This window comes from Ambystoma mexicanum, chromosome 7q (genome assembly GCF_040938575.1).
Source record: "Ambystoma mexicanum isolate Mex_15411 chromosome 7q, UKY_AmexF1_1, whole genome shotgun sequence".
NCBI classification, from domain to species: domain Eukaryota; kingdom Metazoa; phylum Chordata; class Amphibia; order Caudata; family Ambystomatidae; genus Ambystoma; species Ambystoma mexicanum.
This window is the reverse complement of record NC_090941.1, coordinates 744,633,064-744,651,313: the sequence shown is the minus strand read 5'-3', so window position 1 is coordinate 744,651,313 and position 18,250 is coordinate 744,633,064. Positions and strand designations below refer to the sequence as shown.

Sequence of the window (18,250 nt, the reverse complement as noted above, 5' to 3'; positions counted from 1 at the left end):
AGTGAATTAGTGGGTTGCTTTGGCATTGCACATATCCTTTTTTGCATTTGTTGTGGTAGTGTTTGATGTGTGTCCAGGTTGCTGGGCAAGGATTCTATTGACAGGATCTTTTTAGGCCTCTGACTTCCTGCTTGACAGAGAGGAGGGAACTGTTGAACCATGGTTTATGGTCGTGGTTGCAGGGTTTTTTGTGATTTGAGGGGGGCTATTTTGGCAGTTGCTTGAGTGATGACAGTGTTGTAGTTGTTGAGGAAATTATGGAGGGATGTGTGTGGAGATGGGAGGTGGCAAATGTGGTGGTAATGCTGTAAGGTAGTAACTTTAATGTGTTTGATTTGTCTGTCGGGGAGGTGGACCTTTGGCAGGTGGTGCCCCACCCTACCCATTATATGCCTCCCTCCCCCTCTACCCCCTACCCATATTTTTTGATGTTTTATTTCAGCTGAACTTTTTCTGTAGTGCTGATGAGGTGGGTGAGGTCATAGGGGGTGAGCGGAGTGAGGATACATTTTAATATTGAGTTGTCTGGGAACTACCAGGGTTCAAATCACCAAGATAGATATTGGTGCAGGGAGAGGAGATGGTTTCGTTAGTAGTGAAGTCCGTTCAGTCAGTGTGGAAGGTGTTGAAATGTACCCCTATTTACAAAGGGGGTAAACAAAATTAAGTCAGATACAGTCCAGGTGCAGGATTTTATTCAGGCAGTTATTTGGAACCTATTTAGTTACTAAACACCTCGGCACCTACCTAACTTTTGGGGACTCTGGCATTCTGTTTATAGTCAGATTTTGGAGAGTGTTCTAGGACAGTAAATGTGAACACAGTAGTTTCCATTTGCTTGTTCCACAAGTTGTCCTATTGGTGGGTGCACGTGGTTGCCCCATGATATTGGGTTGGAATAATATATGCTTCTATGTGGTTTCAAGGAGAGGAGAGTCTTCTTGGAAGAAAATTATCATATGAGTAACTTTGAAAAAATGCTCCAGGCTTGTGTACTATTGAAATCCTGATGCGAGTGTCATGAAGTATAGCTGTAGTAACGCCAAATAACCAGTCTCCCAATATTTCTATGAGAGTTGCAGGACAGACTGTGCAACCATTAGCTGTTTATTAGCATTTCTCAGGAATTTCGGGTTCTTCCAAGAACAGACATTTGTTGGCGAGTGATCGATCCTTTGCAAAATCTGTCACTACAGAGGATCAATCACATGTTCACCTCAATCTTGCCCAAGTTTCGTTTTTTATAGTGGAGCTGAATATTATTGATACTCTTGGTGCTGGTGACTTGTTGTACATGCATGTTTAAGGGGTTCTTGGTTGTCTCCAACATGAAAACGTATTTTATATCTTGGTGTACAATGGTAAACACTAGTGTTGAAAAGGCCTAATTTCTACAATTTCCTGTTATGTACAAAACACAACTTTTAAAAAAAAAATGTTTTAAAGATTTTTATTGATTTTATTCAACCAAACAAAAATACAAACCAAACACGCAGTGCATATATCAACAGTTCAATTGTCCATTGCTTAATCCCGGTCACTGCTCCCCCCCCTCCTGCCCCCTTGTATGAGCCTCATTATTCCACACCCTCTGTATCTGCTGCACATGGCGGGGTCTCACTTTCCGTGGCTTCTGTCAGGTCTTGTATTGTTCCAAACAATTCCGCAATTAATGATTTCCATGCCATCAGGGTTCCCGCTTCCTCCCTACCCCCTACATTGCTTGCCTCTTGCCATACCATGGTTTCTGCCTCCGCCCATTTCTGCAACTCTTTCTACCACACCTCCACCCGTGGCCTGTGACATGTCTTCCATCCCATGGCAATCCTTCTTTTTGCAAGCACATATTATAGATCTTTTAATTTACCAACATGCTTAAGTTTCTGCGATCTGGGGAACCCCCGCCCCCCAGCAAGCAGGCCCAGGCTGTGTCTGTGATGATCTTGACCCCCTTTTCCACTAGTTTCTGTGCCACTTCACCCCAGAAGCGCTCAATTACTGGGCATGACCAAAACATGTGTACCATGTCTGCCTTTTCTTCGTCACATTTGGGGCATGCTTGTCTTCCAGCATTTTCAAACCTGGATATCCTATGAGGTGCCATATATGCCCTGTGTGTAATATACAGTTGTATCTGTTTCAGCCTCGCATTTCTTGACACCTTTTTGTGATACCCCAGGGCACGTTCCCACATCCCATCCTCAATCGGGGCTCCTACTTCCGCTTCCCAATCCAGTCTCAATTGTGTTAGACCCGTCCCAGCCTTGGACATTACCATCTCGTACAGTCTGGAGATCTCGTGCCCCCCCTCCGATATATCATATATTGCATCTATGATAGCATCTGGTTCGTCTTCCAGAACTGTTTCGGGCCATGTTTTCCTGATTCTCTGCACCATTCTGTGATGTGTGATATACTGGCCCGTGTGTAACCCCGCTTCCTCCCCCAGCACTTCAAAATCTGTAATAGTCCCCTCTCGCCAGATATCTCCTAACGTTACCAGCCCCACCAATTCTCAGTGGTTCCTGATTGTCATCCTCAGCTGTTTATCTTCCCCTACCAGGACAACTAGTGGTATCTGCGGGGAGCATGGGAATAGGTTCTCCATCATCCGGCATGCCCTGGCCACATCTTCCACCCAAGCACCATCAACCTAGGGCACTCTTTCATTTCTGTCTTGGACAGCCAGATCATCTCTTTTAAATAAAATGGGGCGCAATCATGTCCGAACAACCTGGATTCGGGGGTCGCTTCATCTGAGAGCCATTTGGCAACATATTGCAGCTGGCTCGCTACATAATAAACTTCATAATTAGGCAGTTTTATTCCTCCTTTTTCATAACAGTTCTGCAGCTTCCATAGCGCTACTCTATTCCGGGTACCATGCCACAGAAAATCCCTACACATGCTGTTCAATTTAGCAAAAAACTTCTTAGGTATCATGTATGGGATATTCCCAAAATAATGCAGGAGCCTAGGCAGGACCACCATCTTCAGCATTGCACTTCGTCCCATCATTGCCAAGGGCAACTTCACCCAGAATTTCATACTCTTCTCGATTTTCACAATGGCCACCTCGGTATTGTGCCTATGTTCCTCCTCAACCGTATGGTACACGTCTATCCCAAGGTACCGAAACGTATTAACTTCCCATGGTATTTGTAGCACCGGTAACCGTCTCACAGGGGTTCCCTTATCGCTGCCCAATGGGAAAATACTAGACTTTTGAGGATTTACCGCTATCCCAGACAGCCCCGCATATCTCTCCATCACCTCTAGGATGTACTGGAGATTTTCCTCCGGGTGTCTCAGGTACAGCAACAAATCATCCGCATATAAGGAGATCAAGTGTCGTTCCCCCCCCCACCCCCACCTCGTTACCTATAGTATCGTATTGTTGTCTAAAGTATATTGCTAAAGGCTCCAAGGCTAGTATATAAAGCATTGGGGACCAAGGGCAACCCTGTCTGGTGCCTCTACTGAGTTGCCATCTCTTAGATATCACTGATCCTGTTCTAACTCTAGCCAGCGGTTCACTATATATCATCTTCGCCCACCTTATGTATCCAGGTCCCATTCCGTACCCCGCCAGGGCCGCCAGCAGCCACGGCCACTTGACCGAATCAAACGCCTTTACCGCGTCCAAGGACACAATCGCCATTTCTCCCTCATTCTTTCTTCCCCATTCAACAACCCGTTGGAGTCGTCTATGGTTATGAGTTATATTCCTATTCGGGACATAGCCCGTCTGGTCGGGGTGTATAAGTTTGCCAATAACTCTTCTCAATCTGTTTGCCAAGATAGCTGTCAGCTGTCAGTATCTTGCTGTCTTGATTCAACATTGACAAAGGTCTGTATGAGCCACAGCTTTGCCCAGGCTTGTTGGGTTTGGGAAGCGGTATTATAATCGCCTCTCTAAGTGACTCCGGCAACCGTCCCACCTCGAACGCTTCATTTAGCATTTCTAACATTGGGGGGAGCACTTCCTCCCCATATACTTTATAAAATTCACTTGGGAACCCATCCGCCCCCGGAGTCTTACTAGTAGGCAGCTGCCTCACCACTTCTTCTAACTCATCCAGAGTAATCGGCGCATCCAGCTCCTCTTTCCTCAATACTTATCATAGGCAGTCCGATATCTTCCATTGGTTCCATTATCCCCCCATAGCTTCTTCCCTCTTCGTCCCCATATAGCATCCTATAATACTCCGCAAACTCCTGATTAACTCCCTCTTGGGTGTCCACTACACTACCATCTCCTCTCATTATTGTTCTGATCGTGGGTCTGGGAGTTTCGCTCTTGTATAACCATGCCAAAAGCCGTCCTGTTTTATCTCCTCCCGCATGCTGTCTCTCTATATATTTTTTGTAGTTGAGGTTGCACAGTCTTTCCCATTGTTCCGCACATTTCTGCTGTAGCTTAAGTACCAGCTCCATGTCTACACTTCCTTCCTTTTAATGCCTTTTCTAGCTACATTTCTGTTCTTTGTAGGTCAGCCAAAACTCCACCCTGCAGGCCTTTTGTTTTTGCTATGGCCACCCCTCGCATCACTACCTTGAAAGCTTCCCATAATGTACTGGCAGAGTCAACGCTACCCGTATTCGTCTCGAAATAGTTTATGATCTCCTCCCTTATGTCCTCCCTAAAAACAGGGTCCTTGAGCGCCTCTGCTCGGAGGCGCCATGTCGGAATCCGTGCTCTAGGGGGGCAATATTGCCACCCGAGGACTAGGGGCGAGTGGTCTGAGAGGACCCTCGCTTTATATTCTGCCTGAGTAATTTGTTATTACTTCCGGCGTGGAGAAGATATAGTCCAGCCTTGTATGTAGTTGCTGCGGGGCGGAGTAGTGCGAATATTGCCTTTCTCAGGGGTATTTCGTTCTCCACACATCTGCCAGACCAAAGTCGTCTAGCAGTGTCTGCAGTGCTTTAGCCGCTGGGGTGGGTCTATCCATTTTGCCATCTGATCTATCTACCCTGGGGTTAAATACACAGTTAAAATCCCCCCCCAGATCACCGCACTACCCATACACATACTAAGGTTGGTGCACAGAGCTCTGAAATACGCTGCCGTGCTCTGGTTGGGGGCATATGTATTCACTATGCTTATCTCCTTATTCTCCACTAATCCCCTCAGTATAACCATTCTCCCATCGTTTTCCGCCACTTCTTGTATTAGTTGAAACGGGACATGCGGCGTAACCCAAATGAGTACTCCTCTAGCGTAAGCAGAGTATGTCGAGCCCACCACAACCCCTTTCCATTTCTTTACAACCATCTCCATCTTTTCCCGTGTCAGATGTGTCTCTTGCAACAGTGCAATGTCTATCTTTTGCCTTCGCAGGTACAACATGACCTTATTTCTTTTTAGATAACTGTTAAGTCCCCTGACATTCCACATGATTATTTTAAGATCCCCCATGGCCCCTTAGAGTCCCCTTTCCCCTCCCACCGGTGCAGTCCAGATCCCACTTCTGTTTCAATTTGTCTAGGCTCATTCCCCAATTCAAACTTCCGACAACTACAAACAATCCAAACACCGCTACCCCTTCCCCTCCCACCTCCCTTCCCTTCCCCAACTTTGCCCCCCCCCCACAACTGTTGCCCAGCTCCATCCCTGGATCTCAGGCACCCCCGCATCTAGCTCTTTCTGGCAATAGCCTGTACTCGAAGCCCAGCAGGGAGAGGTTGCCCAAATGGTTATCCTACTACTTCTACTATTACTTGGGCGGTAAGGAGGCTGTGTACTGCCACTCCTATTTGCTTCAATTCAACCATGTACTACTATCAGTTTACTCATGTATTGCTCTATATTCCAGTCCGTTCTATATCACCTGAATCAAGGATATCACAATCTGGCTACGACGCCTCCCATCCCTACATGTCTATTATAACCCATCCAGTCTCTACCGGGATACCCTCCAATGCGATACACCAGTGTACATATAGCGTCTCAGTCACTTATCTTGCTCCTCCTGGACACGTTCCGCTTCTTGTTACGGGCAGCCCTGTAGGTCTAACCATGTAGTAGCATCCTCCGGAGTGTCAAAGAAGAACATTCTACCTTTATGCAGCACTTTCAACCTTGCAGGGTACAGAAGCATATACTTGATGCCGGCCATGCGCAGTCTTCTCTTCACCGCCACGTAGCTATACCTTTGCCGCTGGACCTGCATGGTATAATCTGGATATGCCGTGATCTTAGTCGAAGCTCTCTCGATCGTTCCTCCTTTTCTAAAGTACTCCAGAATCTTTTCGCGATCTTTATAGTTCAGTATCTTGGCTATTATTGCGCGAAGAGGGGCTCCAGGCTTTGGTTTTCTCATGAGGGCTCTGTGCTCTCGCTCCACTGTGAATCCTTGAGAGAGTTTATCGGCCCCTATTTCCTGCAGGATCATGTTCTCCACATAATCCGTAGTGTCCTGGCCTTCCTCTCGCTCCGGCAGGCCAAGCATACGAATGTTATTCCGTCTCGCTCTCCCTTCGGCTTCCTCTGCACGGTTCTCCAGGTTGGCCACTTGCTGCTTTAGTATGTGGACCTCCTTTGCATTATCAGTGCTGGTGGTTGTGTTGCTCTTGACCGCACTCTCCAAGTTACTCGTTCTGTCTGCCAGTGGCCTGACATCCTGTCGCAGCAGGTTGACTTCTATCCCCACTGCGTCTATTTTAGCCTCCAAGGAGGTCCGCAGGTCCGCCATTGCTATTCCCCATGAGTCTCTTAGTTCCGTTATGGCCGTTAGTATCTGGTGATTGTCAATCCCTAAGGGACTTTCCGTGGGTGCATTTGCGCCAGTGTGTGTCGACACCGCTGAAGACTGCTTTGTCTTAGCAAATGCGTCCATCGTGGATTGTTTGCTTCTGGCCTTAACCAATCTCCCGTCATCTCATGATCTGGCTCAAGTGTCCGAGGCTACTCGTTCTTGGTGTGACAATCCTATTCCTCTGTTCTGCCGTATCAGCAGTGGGTCACTCCAGGCCCGGCCTGTTATCTCGAGGTGGGCCAGAGTTCACTGAGCTATGGCTTCGGGTGGGTTATGTCCTCCCACGTTTTCAATGAGCCTTATTGCCTCCTGTAGATTGCGTCCCCAGGGTTAGTGTGGCGGAGGGGCCACCAAGGCCTATGACTTAGCCAGAGCGGAAAGTCCTTTCCTATCCTTTGGCATCTGGACTTCTCACAGTCTGCACAATGGTGCAATTTTGGTTGTATGGGGTGCTCAATCGGTACCTTCAATAGCAGATTGCCGCTGCAGTTTGGGTTTTGCCACAGGTCTCCAGTCTCATATGTGCTTATGAGTGGAAGTGTATTAGTGGGCTGCACCAGCGCTTCTCCTCAAGCGCTGCACTTACGTTGTTTATGCTTGCAGAGTCACCGCGCTTCTTCCTCTTGTGTTGCCTGGGTGTGCAGATCACAGTTGTTGGGGCCTCTCCTAATTGCTAGTGCTCTTCCAGCCTCTTTCTTGTACCACCACCGCTGTACGTGCTGTATCCAGCCTGACGCCCTTTTCAAGCGGAGTTCATAGCTGGGTTTTAGTCATCTGGGATTGGCATGCTTTAGTCTCACCAAATCCCTTGCCTGTCTCTCCCTTGCAGCAAGCGTGCACAGTGTTGTACTCTTAAACTGCCTCCCGCGAAAAAGGGAGGATCCGTCTTTTGCTGTGGGTCGTGTCAATTACACATTTTCAGAAGCCTGGCTCTGGTCTCTGCTTCGCTGGGCTTGCGCAACAAAGTATCCACCTTTTTGTCTATTATAAGTGCTGGCTGCTTTCCCCACGCAATGCGTGGTCCTATACTCGCTACTTAGCACCCTGCCACTTTGTATCCCTCGTCTGCTACGAGTGCTGGTGTGCCTCCAGCTCTCTTGTCCATAGCCTTCTCTGTGTCCCGGCACTGCTGTAGGGCTGCGGGTCCTACTCCTGTATTACTGTGTTCACAGGGTGCATCATGCCCATGCTCAGGCCCTGGAACAGGCGTTCTCATTACTTCTGTGCGCCAGCATCTGTTGTCTGCTCCTCATTTATGTCCGGCGATCCGTATCGTCCGTATTGCATTGGCAATCCAGTTTACCCTGTTCCAGCAGCTGTATGTGCTTTTTCCACCACAATCCAATCTCTTCTGTTTCTACCGCTGCAGTCAGAACCTGTCCCGGCACTGCTGCAGCTTCACAGATCGATCCTTTGTTCTCTTTGTTGCCGTCCGCCCGCCATCTAGTTTTATTGTAGTCAGACCGCTCCTCTGCTTCTTCTGCTTCCAGTCTCTGGTCCGTGCATTTAATCACTGCTGATTTATGAACCCACTGTTCCCAGTATCTTTATACGCTTGCTCATGCAGTTGTATCCATCCGCGCATCTTGTACACGGCATATTTTCCTCAGGATCTTAAAGGATCAACAGGAGCCCACGGAATTACAGCTTATCCTATGGCTCTGTAGCCACGCCTCCCCCTCCCCAAAAAAACACATAACTTAATAAGGTATACTCCCCTTACCCCAGGTCCGCAAGGAGATATGTGGGCGTTGGTGTATGCCCCTTCCCTGTTGCAAAATATAATCTAAGTAAACCTTTTTAAAGAGACAAAATAAGTGAACATGTTATAGGAATTAATGGATTTACAAAAGTGGCCTGGGGGCAAATGCCTAGTCAAGCTGGTTAGAATGTCTTGTGAAGATATGCCTATTTTTTATGTGCAAACCAGTAAACTTCCCAGAAAGCTGGTTCTGCTTATGACTAAGACTACAGTAATTATCTTGAGTTTTACCAAAGAACTTTGTTTTTTTTATAATTCTTTAATTGTGAATAAACTAATTATGGGTACATTTTCTTCCTATCTCATATCCTCCAGTTCCTTGGGTCTTGCAATCGCACCCAGAGTAAGATTTCTTCAGAAAGCCCAGACCCAACGTTCAACTGTAAATGGGACAGAGAAAGATGATGGAAATGAGAAGCCAAAACAAGGTAAAGAGAGCCCCTCATTCAGTGATGATGAGATGGAAGAATTCAGAGCTCGATTAAGCTTCAAGTCCACAGAGCAAATACAAGCCGCCCAATCAGCAGAGCCTGTAACAAGCCAGTTCAGTGATGAGGAGAGTGAAGAGCTAGAGAGCGACCCAGACAAAGAGGCCATAGAACGTTTCACGGTTAATACAACTCCTAAAGTGCCGGTGTCCTTTCATTTATTGGATGATGAGGATGAAGATGATAGCCGAGATCTTGACCTCCTCACAGTCAAACGCAGGGATGTTTTTGGTTTGGAATCTGGCGGTCCTCAAACGCTGGTAAGTGGCCCTTGAATGGTTTGTTGGGAACACCTCAGTGACTTTCATTTGGTTGAGTTGTTGGTTTATTTTCATACATTCTATCAGAAACATCACAAAAGTCTATAATTGGATGGCTCAATCCTCCTTTACTGAATAATTTACGTATATTTTAGTTACTGGTGTTCCAAATACATCAATGAAGGTATTTAAAATAAATGCAATACATTACCATCCTTTTAGGATATGGCCCCAGATTCATTTTGCGAACATCCATAAGTGGGTAAATCTATATTGGTCTAATATTGTGTGCAAACCTTTTAATAGTTGTTTTCTGCCCTTGCCAATGGGAGATGTGGTGAGAGGATTGTTGTATAAATGCATATTTTTCTCAGGAACAGGGATGGTACCTGATTACTCTGAGCAATAACTGTTAAAAAGAATACATTGTCCGCACTGGTTCTTTACACGCAAGTGAGCCCCAGCTTCAACCACAAAGCTCTTTTCTTGCATGAATGAGAAAAGGTAACTCTGCATCAGCTGTACACCTCCAACTTAATTTACCTATTTTTTCTGGGTTACCTTGTGTTTTCCCTTCACTGCTTATGCTGTATTAGCAGGGTTTTCAATGCTGAAGTTCTAGGGGGCATTTTTGTTAACACACGGGTACGCATGGTCTGTAGCTACAGTGCATTAGGCTGGACCTTCTTGGTTCCTGAGTGTCTCCTGAAATGCTATCTACATGCACTTTTACCTTCAAGGCCCTTTTTTTGAGATTATGTTATGAAAACGAAAGTGAAAAGTTGACAGTTACAGTGGAGCAATGTGGAACTGGGTAAACAAATCAGCCTGGTGACTTGTTCTCCGCCCGTTCCATGAATGGGCGGGGATACCAGAGTTTTAGTTCATACTCCTGAGCCAAAAGCTACCAAGACCTTTGTGGCGTAATCTTGGTGTGCATGCTATGAGCGCATGTGGGCTATACTATATGCTAATGTCTACAGTCTAAGATTGAACCTCGCAGCTGAACTGTTCAGAAAACCTTCACTGGCTAGATCATCTACCAGTGCTTGCTTTGAGGTCCCTTATGGGATACTTAGTTACTCTAAGCCCAGTACGGGACACCTTGGCCTGAGGTAGCGGTAAAGTGGCCTGCTCTTTGAGATAAACCTTCTAATTCAAAACAGCCATTTGTATCTGGTTGCTCCCTAACTGATTCAGTGGTGTCATTTTTCCTCCACATCGGAATAACAAACATTATGCCTGACTCAAAGCAAGCTTGGGTCTTTTGACCTAGGGCTAATGTAAATGTGAGTGCCCCTCTCTGCTAGGTTGTCTTTGGCTTTAGCAGATAGAACTCTGGACTGGTCTTGTAAACCTCCTTGGCTCATTAATCACAAGGCCTCTTACCACTTAAAAGCCTTGGCTGGGTGCTCATTTCCAGACTCCTCTTTTGTGGGAATAGCAGTTTTTCTCCTCGGCCACGCTCAACACTCTACTGGTACAAATGGTGCAATTAATTAATACTACAAAAATGTTTGCCTGTGAGCAGTGCTGAGTTGTATTAGTAACATGTGATCAATGCAGCAAATCTCTGTTTCTCAGAGTAGCCCCTTGTAATAGCAAAAAAGGTCAAACAAATGTAATCAATAGGGGGATTATTTGGCAATGTTTTACATCAAACACATTATACCGGATAATTTGGTCAACAGATGCGCAATATTTGGCAACTGTTTTGCCTGTTGTGCCTATACCATCCACAGTTTGTCGTACAAAAGCTCTAAACACTTCAATTTACAAGCAAATACAATGTTTTGCATCAATCACTTATGCCGATGCGTGTTTCGACCCTTTGCGTCATCATCAGGGCTGACTTAGATCAGTACTTTTGCTACATGCAATACTGTTTGAGACCAAATGTCTGTGAAAACCCTTCATATGAATTTGGATATCCCTGTGAGGAAAGAGGAAGGGCAAACAAAACAGCTGTTTAGAATATTGTTATCTCCACTTCCATTAGTTCTAGACACACATCTATCAGGCACTATGTCCCCTAACTCAATTACTTGGGAGTTAATTTTGCGTAAGCAACATTGTGCATCCCTCCCTAAATGGCAAAGACCTTGATCGAGTAAATTATCCAGTGTAGGCTCCCCTTTATTTGGCCGCAAAGGAATATTATTGAATGATATAATTTAGAAAATATATGTATAACGTATGGTACTAAATAACCATTACACTGAGCAGTTTGTAATGTGAATGCATTTGGAATTACCTATATAGTCTGTTTGCTTGGCCATAAACCCACCCAGTTTGATCATGCTGATTTAACTAAAGTGTTTCCCAAAGAATACTGTTGATTGTGGTAACTGTATTGCAGAGTTAATTCTTCACTCCCGGTTGAATAAAACAGTTCTATTAGCATATTATGGGCTTTTCCTACTAACTTAGTTCACACATTGTCTCTTAATTTGTATACCTGATTTGCACTATTAATCTACATTTAATTTGTGAATTGAAATTTAATTTGAAATCGTACCATGAAAACTGTCCTATTTGAGAAATAGTGCATGCTACAATAAATTTGCCGTATTCTTGTACTGGTGCCTTTATCGGCTTTTGCTCGTCACAACTTAAGTAAACTTGGTAGTTAGAATGCCAAAAAATACTAGCATAAACCAATTTGAGATTTTGCCATAAAAACTGGTCTGTTTGTAAAGTAGTGGGTGTTGCATTGGGTTGCCAAATTCTTGGACTAAATCCTTTTTGGCTTTAACTTGAACACCTTGAATAACCATGGTATATGGATGCTAGAATAAACTGGTGTAGACGAACATTGGGTCTAAAACGAGTGCTCTGAATATTTGAGCTGAACATAGTTAGAAATACAGGTGGCCAGCTTCTGTTTACCTGCGCAGCAGCATGTGATAGATAACTACATCTATGCATGGATGCGTTGATCCCATTAATGTCATGAATAGCTGAAAACAAATACACGTATTGTTAAACCCTGTTCGTGATACTAATAGATCACAACTAAATACTATTTTATTCCGAGTCTGTCAGCCTGTGGAGGCTTAGGCAAACAAATTTCGCTTACCTTGAAAACAAACGTAGAGAGATGGAAATGAATACAAGCATCAATCCAAAGGAACACTGGTACTTTACCAGCAAAGAGCCGGTATAGACCAGTGTCCCTACTTTTCTCCATTTGATTGGAGTCATGTAATCCATTACTTGACCCCACGTTGTCATTGTTATGGCAACCTTCAACAGCGTTGTGCTACGATTTTCCATATTATTGCACACATCATATGTCGGTTAACTATTTGTTTGTTCATGCGTGCGTGAAAGCCAAACACTGATTAAGCAATGAATATTAAATCCGAACATTTCACTTCTCGTAAATGCTTGTTGTACAATTTTGGTTAAAGTCATGTGATCAGTCACATGAACGCACATTGTCATTGCTATGGCAACAGTTAGGCATTGACAAATAAACCAGAACATTTAATGTAATTTGTGCAAAACAAGGAATCACAAAAAACCGCAGGCACTTGCTACCTCTTTTGTGGGGCCTTGCTTATAGAATGTAGCTTCAAGAAACATCCTCGGCAAGGATGACTGGGTTTCTCTAACCCCAGGGTCAGGGTTTCGGCTTTGAGTGGGAGTGGTGTATAGAAATAGTGGATATTGCCACATTTTCACTGACCTCCTATTCTATGGTGTATTGACTTCATGAGCCTGGCATGCCTCTGGCAGATGGCTCTCCCTCAGTCACACCCAGATTCTTCTTCAGAATCCTATTCCTTCTCCTTGGTCTCAAACCTGTCTCTAGGTCGGACAGTCATTGTTTGAAAAGGCAAACTGTCACCCCAGCTATGAGTTTGCTTTTTTGGAACATCTTCAGTTATATGTCACCTCCTACTGTGCCTAAGGTTCCTACTCAACTGTGCCCACCATCCAATCCATATACCATCGAACAGAGGAAGTGGATGGAATTGACAACTCTAAGATTATGGACACAGTTCTTGAAGCTGGGTTCCAGCAGACCCGCCTCGACCCTTGGAACTACGAATCTCAAGTTTTCCCTACTGATCCTACACACCTGTGTTCCCTTCACCTAGATAGTCTGGTAGGCAAGTACAGAGTGGGGAGGGGACGGGCCAATCCCAAGTCCCACACCTGAATCGCCTTACACCAGAATGCTGTGGGAATGAGGAATAGATCATTTGCCGCTGGGGGGAGAAGTGACCAGAAGGAGTTGAACGAAAAATCACTAAAGCAGAGCCCTTCGAGGCTGTGGGGATCTGAAGACCGAAGAAAGGAGGCTAACTTCATTTATTTTTACATTCATATAGTGCACATGCAGCCCAAGGGCATCGCAGCGCTCTTACTTGTGGCAGGCTTAGTTGCAGAGAAATACAATACATTGACAGAGAATACTAGTACAAAAAACAGGATACATACATTCTGACAACCTACACAGGTGTAGGGTTTAGGTCAGTTTCTGGTCACTGCGTTTTTTGGGCAGGGAGTGATCAACACAGAAGGCCATGGTAAAAAACAGGAGTTTTGTGAGATTGAGGAGAAGGAGGTGAAACGTATTAAGAGGTATGTGGTAAGTGAATGTGGTGCCAGGAAAAATTGAGAAGAACTTCAAACCTCTTGAGTATGGGATTGTTAAAGTGAAGGAGGTGGCTGAAGTTAGGAGGAGGCGGCGAAACCCTCTTGAGGTGGTTGGAGAGTGGCACCACGAGGAGATGATAGGAGAGGGAGCAATTGTATTGTATTGTATTTGGTTATTCATATCGCACTCTTTTCCCACTTGTGTGGCCTCAGTGCCCTTTTTCCTGGTTGGAACGCCCTCGGTGACCGTAGTCAATTTGGTAGAAAGTTCTAGGGAGTTGGGGGCGCTGTTGGGCGCCGAGCAAGATGGCCGCCTGATACGTGTGCTCCGAGGCGGGCGGACCTCCAAATCCTGATTTAGGAGGTTTCCACGGATTACAGCCGGGCGCGGAGCACACGACTTTTCCCCCGCTGCTTCGGGGATCCTGGGGATCTGATCCCGCTTTGAATCGGAGCCGGGAAGTGCATCCCCGACTCCACGCTGCCCATCCCCCTTCCTGCGGCGCTCCTCCGCGCCTGAAATCCAGCCCCGGCGGAGGGTGGTCGTTCCCGCCGGGGGCCTGCTGCGCTCCTCCTCGCGCTCCTCCTCGCATCCACCGGGCATCGGTGGGAGCTGGCGCGCCTCGACTTTCCTGGCGGCGGGGTCGTCGGAGTCCTGGGACCGTGACCCGCCAGCCAGGCCGCTGGTCCTGCCGAGTCGCTGCTCCCGGGTCCCTGGAGGGACGTCGGCCCAGCGGTGCGTCCACCCTGCCTGCACCTGCTGCCTGCCTGCGCTACATCGCGGCTCCGGAGCCCGTGGTGGAGACCCAGGGCCCCCTCTTCCCCCCGACAGCACACGCCGCGCTGCTGGAGCGGCGCGGCTCTCAGGTACGTGCTGCTGGGGAACCTCGCTCCTTGCTGGCCGCTCCTCTTTCCTGTGGCGACCCCGCGGAAGGCGCACAAACTCTCCCTACATCTGTGCTTTTATCCTCGCTGTTCCTGGCCTGCCTCTCCCCCCCCAGTGGATCGCCGTGGGATCTCCTTTCTTCTCCTGTGGAATCCAGCTTGCACGCGCCTCGCTGCCTGAGCGCTGCGGCCTCCTGAGGTGCGCGGGGGGGGCTTCGTGGACTGTTGGGCCTGGATACCTGCCTCCCTGCCTTGTGACTCCGGGGTCGCCCCTCTCTGGTGGGACGTCCCTGCGGCGTTGTTGGAGGCCCACGGTCGGTGCGTCTGGATCCGCCTGGGGGGCCCTGACTCTCGTGGCTTCTTGTCTTGTGGCCCAGCGGCCCTCTCCCCCCGCTGGGAAGCCACTGGGCCCTCACTGCACGTCTGGAATCCCACGCCCTGAGCGACCCTACCGTTCACTGGGGGCTTGAAGCTGCTGTCCCTACACCCGGATTGTTACTTGGCGAAAGGGTGCCGCTAACATCGCTGCCCTCCATCTTTGGGCACCCCAGCCCTCAAGGCCCCCTGCCGCCGCTTTCAGCGCCCTCCCAGTCGGGCTGTAGCCTGGCGGCCTACACTTCGGGACCGCTCCCCGCTCCCCTTTCGCTTACGCACCCTATCTGGAGTATCGGCTCTCGCGGCCTGGGATCTCCCCCTCTCCTACTGGGGGCTGCTAGCGATCCCCCCCTTCTTTACCCCACACTACCATCACTCTTGTCAAAATGACCAAGGGAGGCGCGAGGAAGCAAAGCTCCATTAACATGTTTGCGAGGGCGGCTGTGAGAGCTCCGGAGGACCCTACTGAGCAGCCACCTGTTGCGTCATCGTCCGCGGTGACACCTGAACCCCAAAACATGATGGACTTCATCAGGGAGGGCTTCACCGCCCTACACTCAAAACTGGATGACATGAACGGTACAATATCCTCGATCAAGGCCCACATGGAGAGGACTGATGGTCGCGTGACTGAGGTCGAGACACGGGTCGGCTCGGCCGAGGAGGCATTGGGAGCACTGCGCTCTGAGGTTGTCGCTCTCTCCGGCCGAGTCCTCGAGGTGGAAAAGAAGAACGAAGACTTGGAATCCCGCTCGAGGCGCAATAACCTGCGTATAATTGGGGTCCCTGAGGACGAAGTCCATGAGCCAATGGAGGACTTAGTTGAGCACACGTTAATGACGCTTCTGGACTCCCCCAAGCTCTCCCCTCATTTTGCTATCGAGCGTGCACACCGTGCCCTCTCCGCCAAACCCAAGCCTGGGGCTCCACCCCGCCCCATCATCGCTCGAGTCCTGAACTACCGGGACCGGGACACCCTACTCAGAGCCGCGAGGGTCAAGGGCGAGCTGCTACTGGGGGGAGCGAGAATTCATCTTTACCCCGACTACTCGACTACCGTCCAACGGGAACGTAAGACTTTCCAAGCTGTGAAGCGCAGGCTACGAGATCATTCCATCAAATATGCCATGCTCTACCCAGCTAAACTGCGCATAGAACATGCTAACCAAGTGTTCTTTTTCACGATCCCGGAGGAGGCTTCCAAATTTATTGATGAACACTTCCCAGGTTGACTTCCCCCTTCTATATTCAGTCTTGCAGCTTCCCCCTTTGGGCCGTTTGGGGGGCGGCCGGGCCCGGCCTTCCCCCTGTACTGATGCCGCATTGATCCTCTTTCCCGGATTCGACTTGTTCAAGATTCTCCTCTTATCTCAACTATGTGCTATACTGCTAAATGCAAAATGCCTTTCCTAAGTTGTATAAGTTATTGCAGTTGCACCTCGAGCTATACTGGTTCCGCTGCAGCCCGGAGCGCTGCGGTCAGCACGGCCTACAGGCCCCCAGGCGATGATGCCGCTAGTTTGGTTTTGGCTGAAGGGGTTTGGGATTGTCATTCCTCTGTTTGGGAGGGGGATGTGGGTGGGGGTGGGACATGTTAGGGGTGTTATTGTTAGAAAATTGGCACTGGCAGCGAAGGCGGACCGTGGCGCAGCACACACCCACTGGTCCTGGTCACCTTTTTCGACTCTACCACTACCACATCTATGGCTGAGGGGGACTTAACCTTTATGAGTTGGAATGTACGGGGGTTGGGGAATTATAGAAAGATGAGACAACTCCAGCTGCAGGCCGAGCGCCATGGGTCCAAGATCCTCTTTTTGCAGGAGACACACGCTAGATCAGCCCAATGCGTCCGATTTGCCAGGACCTGGGGCTCTCATAGATTCTTCACAGACTACTCGACTCAAAGTCGTGGGGTCATGACTCTCATTCATAAGAGTCTCCGGTTCACTCTCTTCTCCTCACACGTTGACCCCCTGGGCAGGTATGTTCTGTTACACGCTACGCTTCAAGGGAGGGAGGTGGTCTTGTTGAATATTTATGGCCCCAATCTCGATGACCCGGAGTTCTACAGACAGATCACGTCTCTCCTAGATGGCTTCCCCCTTGTACCAATTCTCTGGGGGGGTGACTTCAATACTATCTTCGATGTAGCCCTTGATAGATCTGGGTCCAAGCCCCGTCATCTTTCCAGGGCAGCCTATGCCGCATTATCATCCCTGCCCCGGTTGGCCATGGTGGATGCATGGAGATTCTTCTACCCCGATTCCCGCATCTACTCATTCTATTCCTCAGTCCACGATTCATACTCCCGCATTGACCGCTGGGTGATCTCCAATGTCTTGGTCAAGGACGTGAAACAACTAATGATTTTACCCAGAACCTTGTCCGACCACTCTCCAGTGACCATCACCGTGAGTTGGGCCCCTGATCCTGGCCGGTCCCGCTGCTGGAGATTGAAACCCCTAGCCCTGCTCGATCCAGAGTTCCACTCCGAGCTCGAGGACTCAATTGTGGAGTTCTTTGAGCTGAACACGGGCTCGGTATCATTGCTTGCCACACTGTGGGAATCTTTTAAGGCCTATGTCAGGGGGATTGCACTCTCCAAGGAAAACGGGGTTCTTAAGTCAATTCGGAGAGATATAGCCTTGAGTGAAGCTAGGTTGTCGTCACTGGAGGCTGCATGTTCACTCGATTCTACCACGGGTAACCTAGCTGCCATCGGGGAGGAGCTGGACACGTTTTGTTCCCTAGCCGACCGTGAACAGAAGTTTCTGGATAACCCAGGCATCGCACGGAAATACGGTGAGGGCGAACGCCCTGGCCGCTTCCTCGCGAGGTTGATCCGGCACGAGACAGGTTCCCCACCCGGGATTGAGAGACCGGACGGCTCCTTGGCTGTCTCCTCCCGGGACGTCAACACGGAATTTTTCAACTTTTACGGGTCCCTATACTCCAACTCAGACGAGGTGTCAGTGGAGGAGATTGACTCCTTTCTCGACTCCCTTCCGCTGGCAACATTATCCCCTGAGGCCTCGGGCTCTCTCGACTCTCCGCTTACGCAGGAGGAGCTCTCCGACGCTATCGATTCCTTATCCTCCGGGAAGGCTC

The 18,250-nt window shown here is 48.3% G+C and overlaps 1 protein-coding gene across 1 annotated transcript in view; it reads left to right on the top strand.

Moving 5' to 3' along the window:
* The window catches only part of DDX10 (DEAD-box helicase 10), a 1,554,249-nt gene that overhangs the window by 468,922 nt on the left and 1,067,077 nt on the right, over positions 1-18,250 (top strand). The window contains exon 13 of the mRNA XM_069640199.1: positions 8,839-9,271. Coding sequence (XP_069496300.1) covers positions 8,839-9,271 — 433 coding nt within the window. The remainder of the gene's footprint in view (positions 1-8,838; positions 9,272-18,250) is intronic.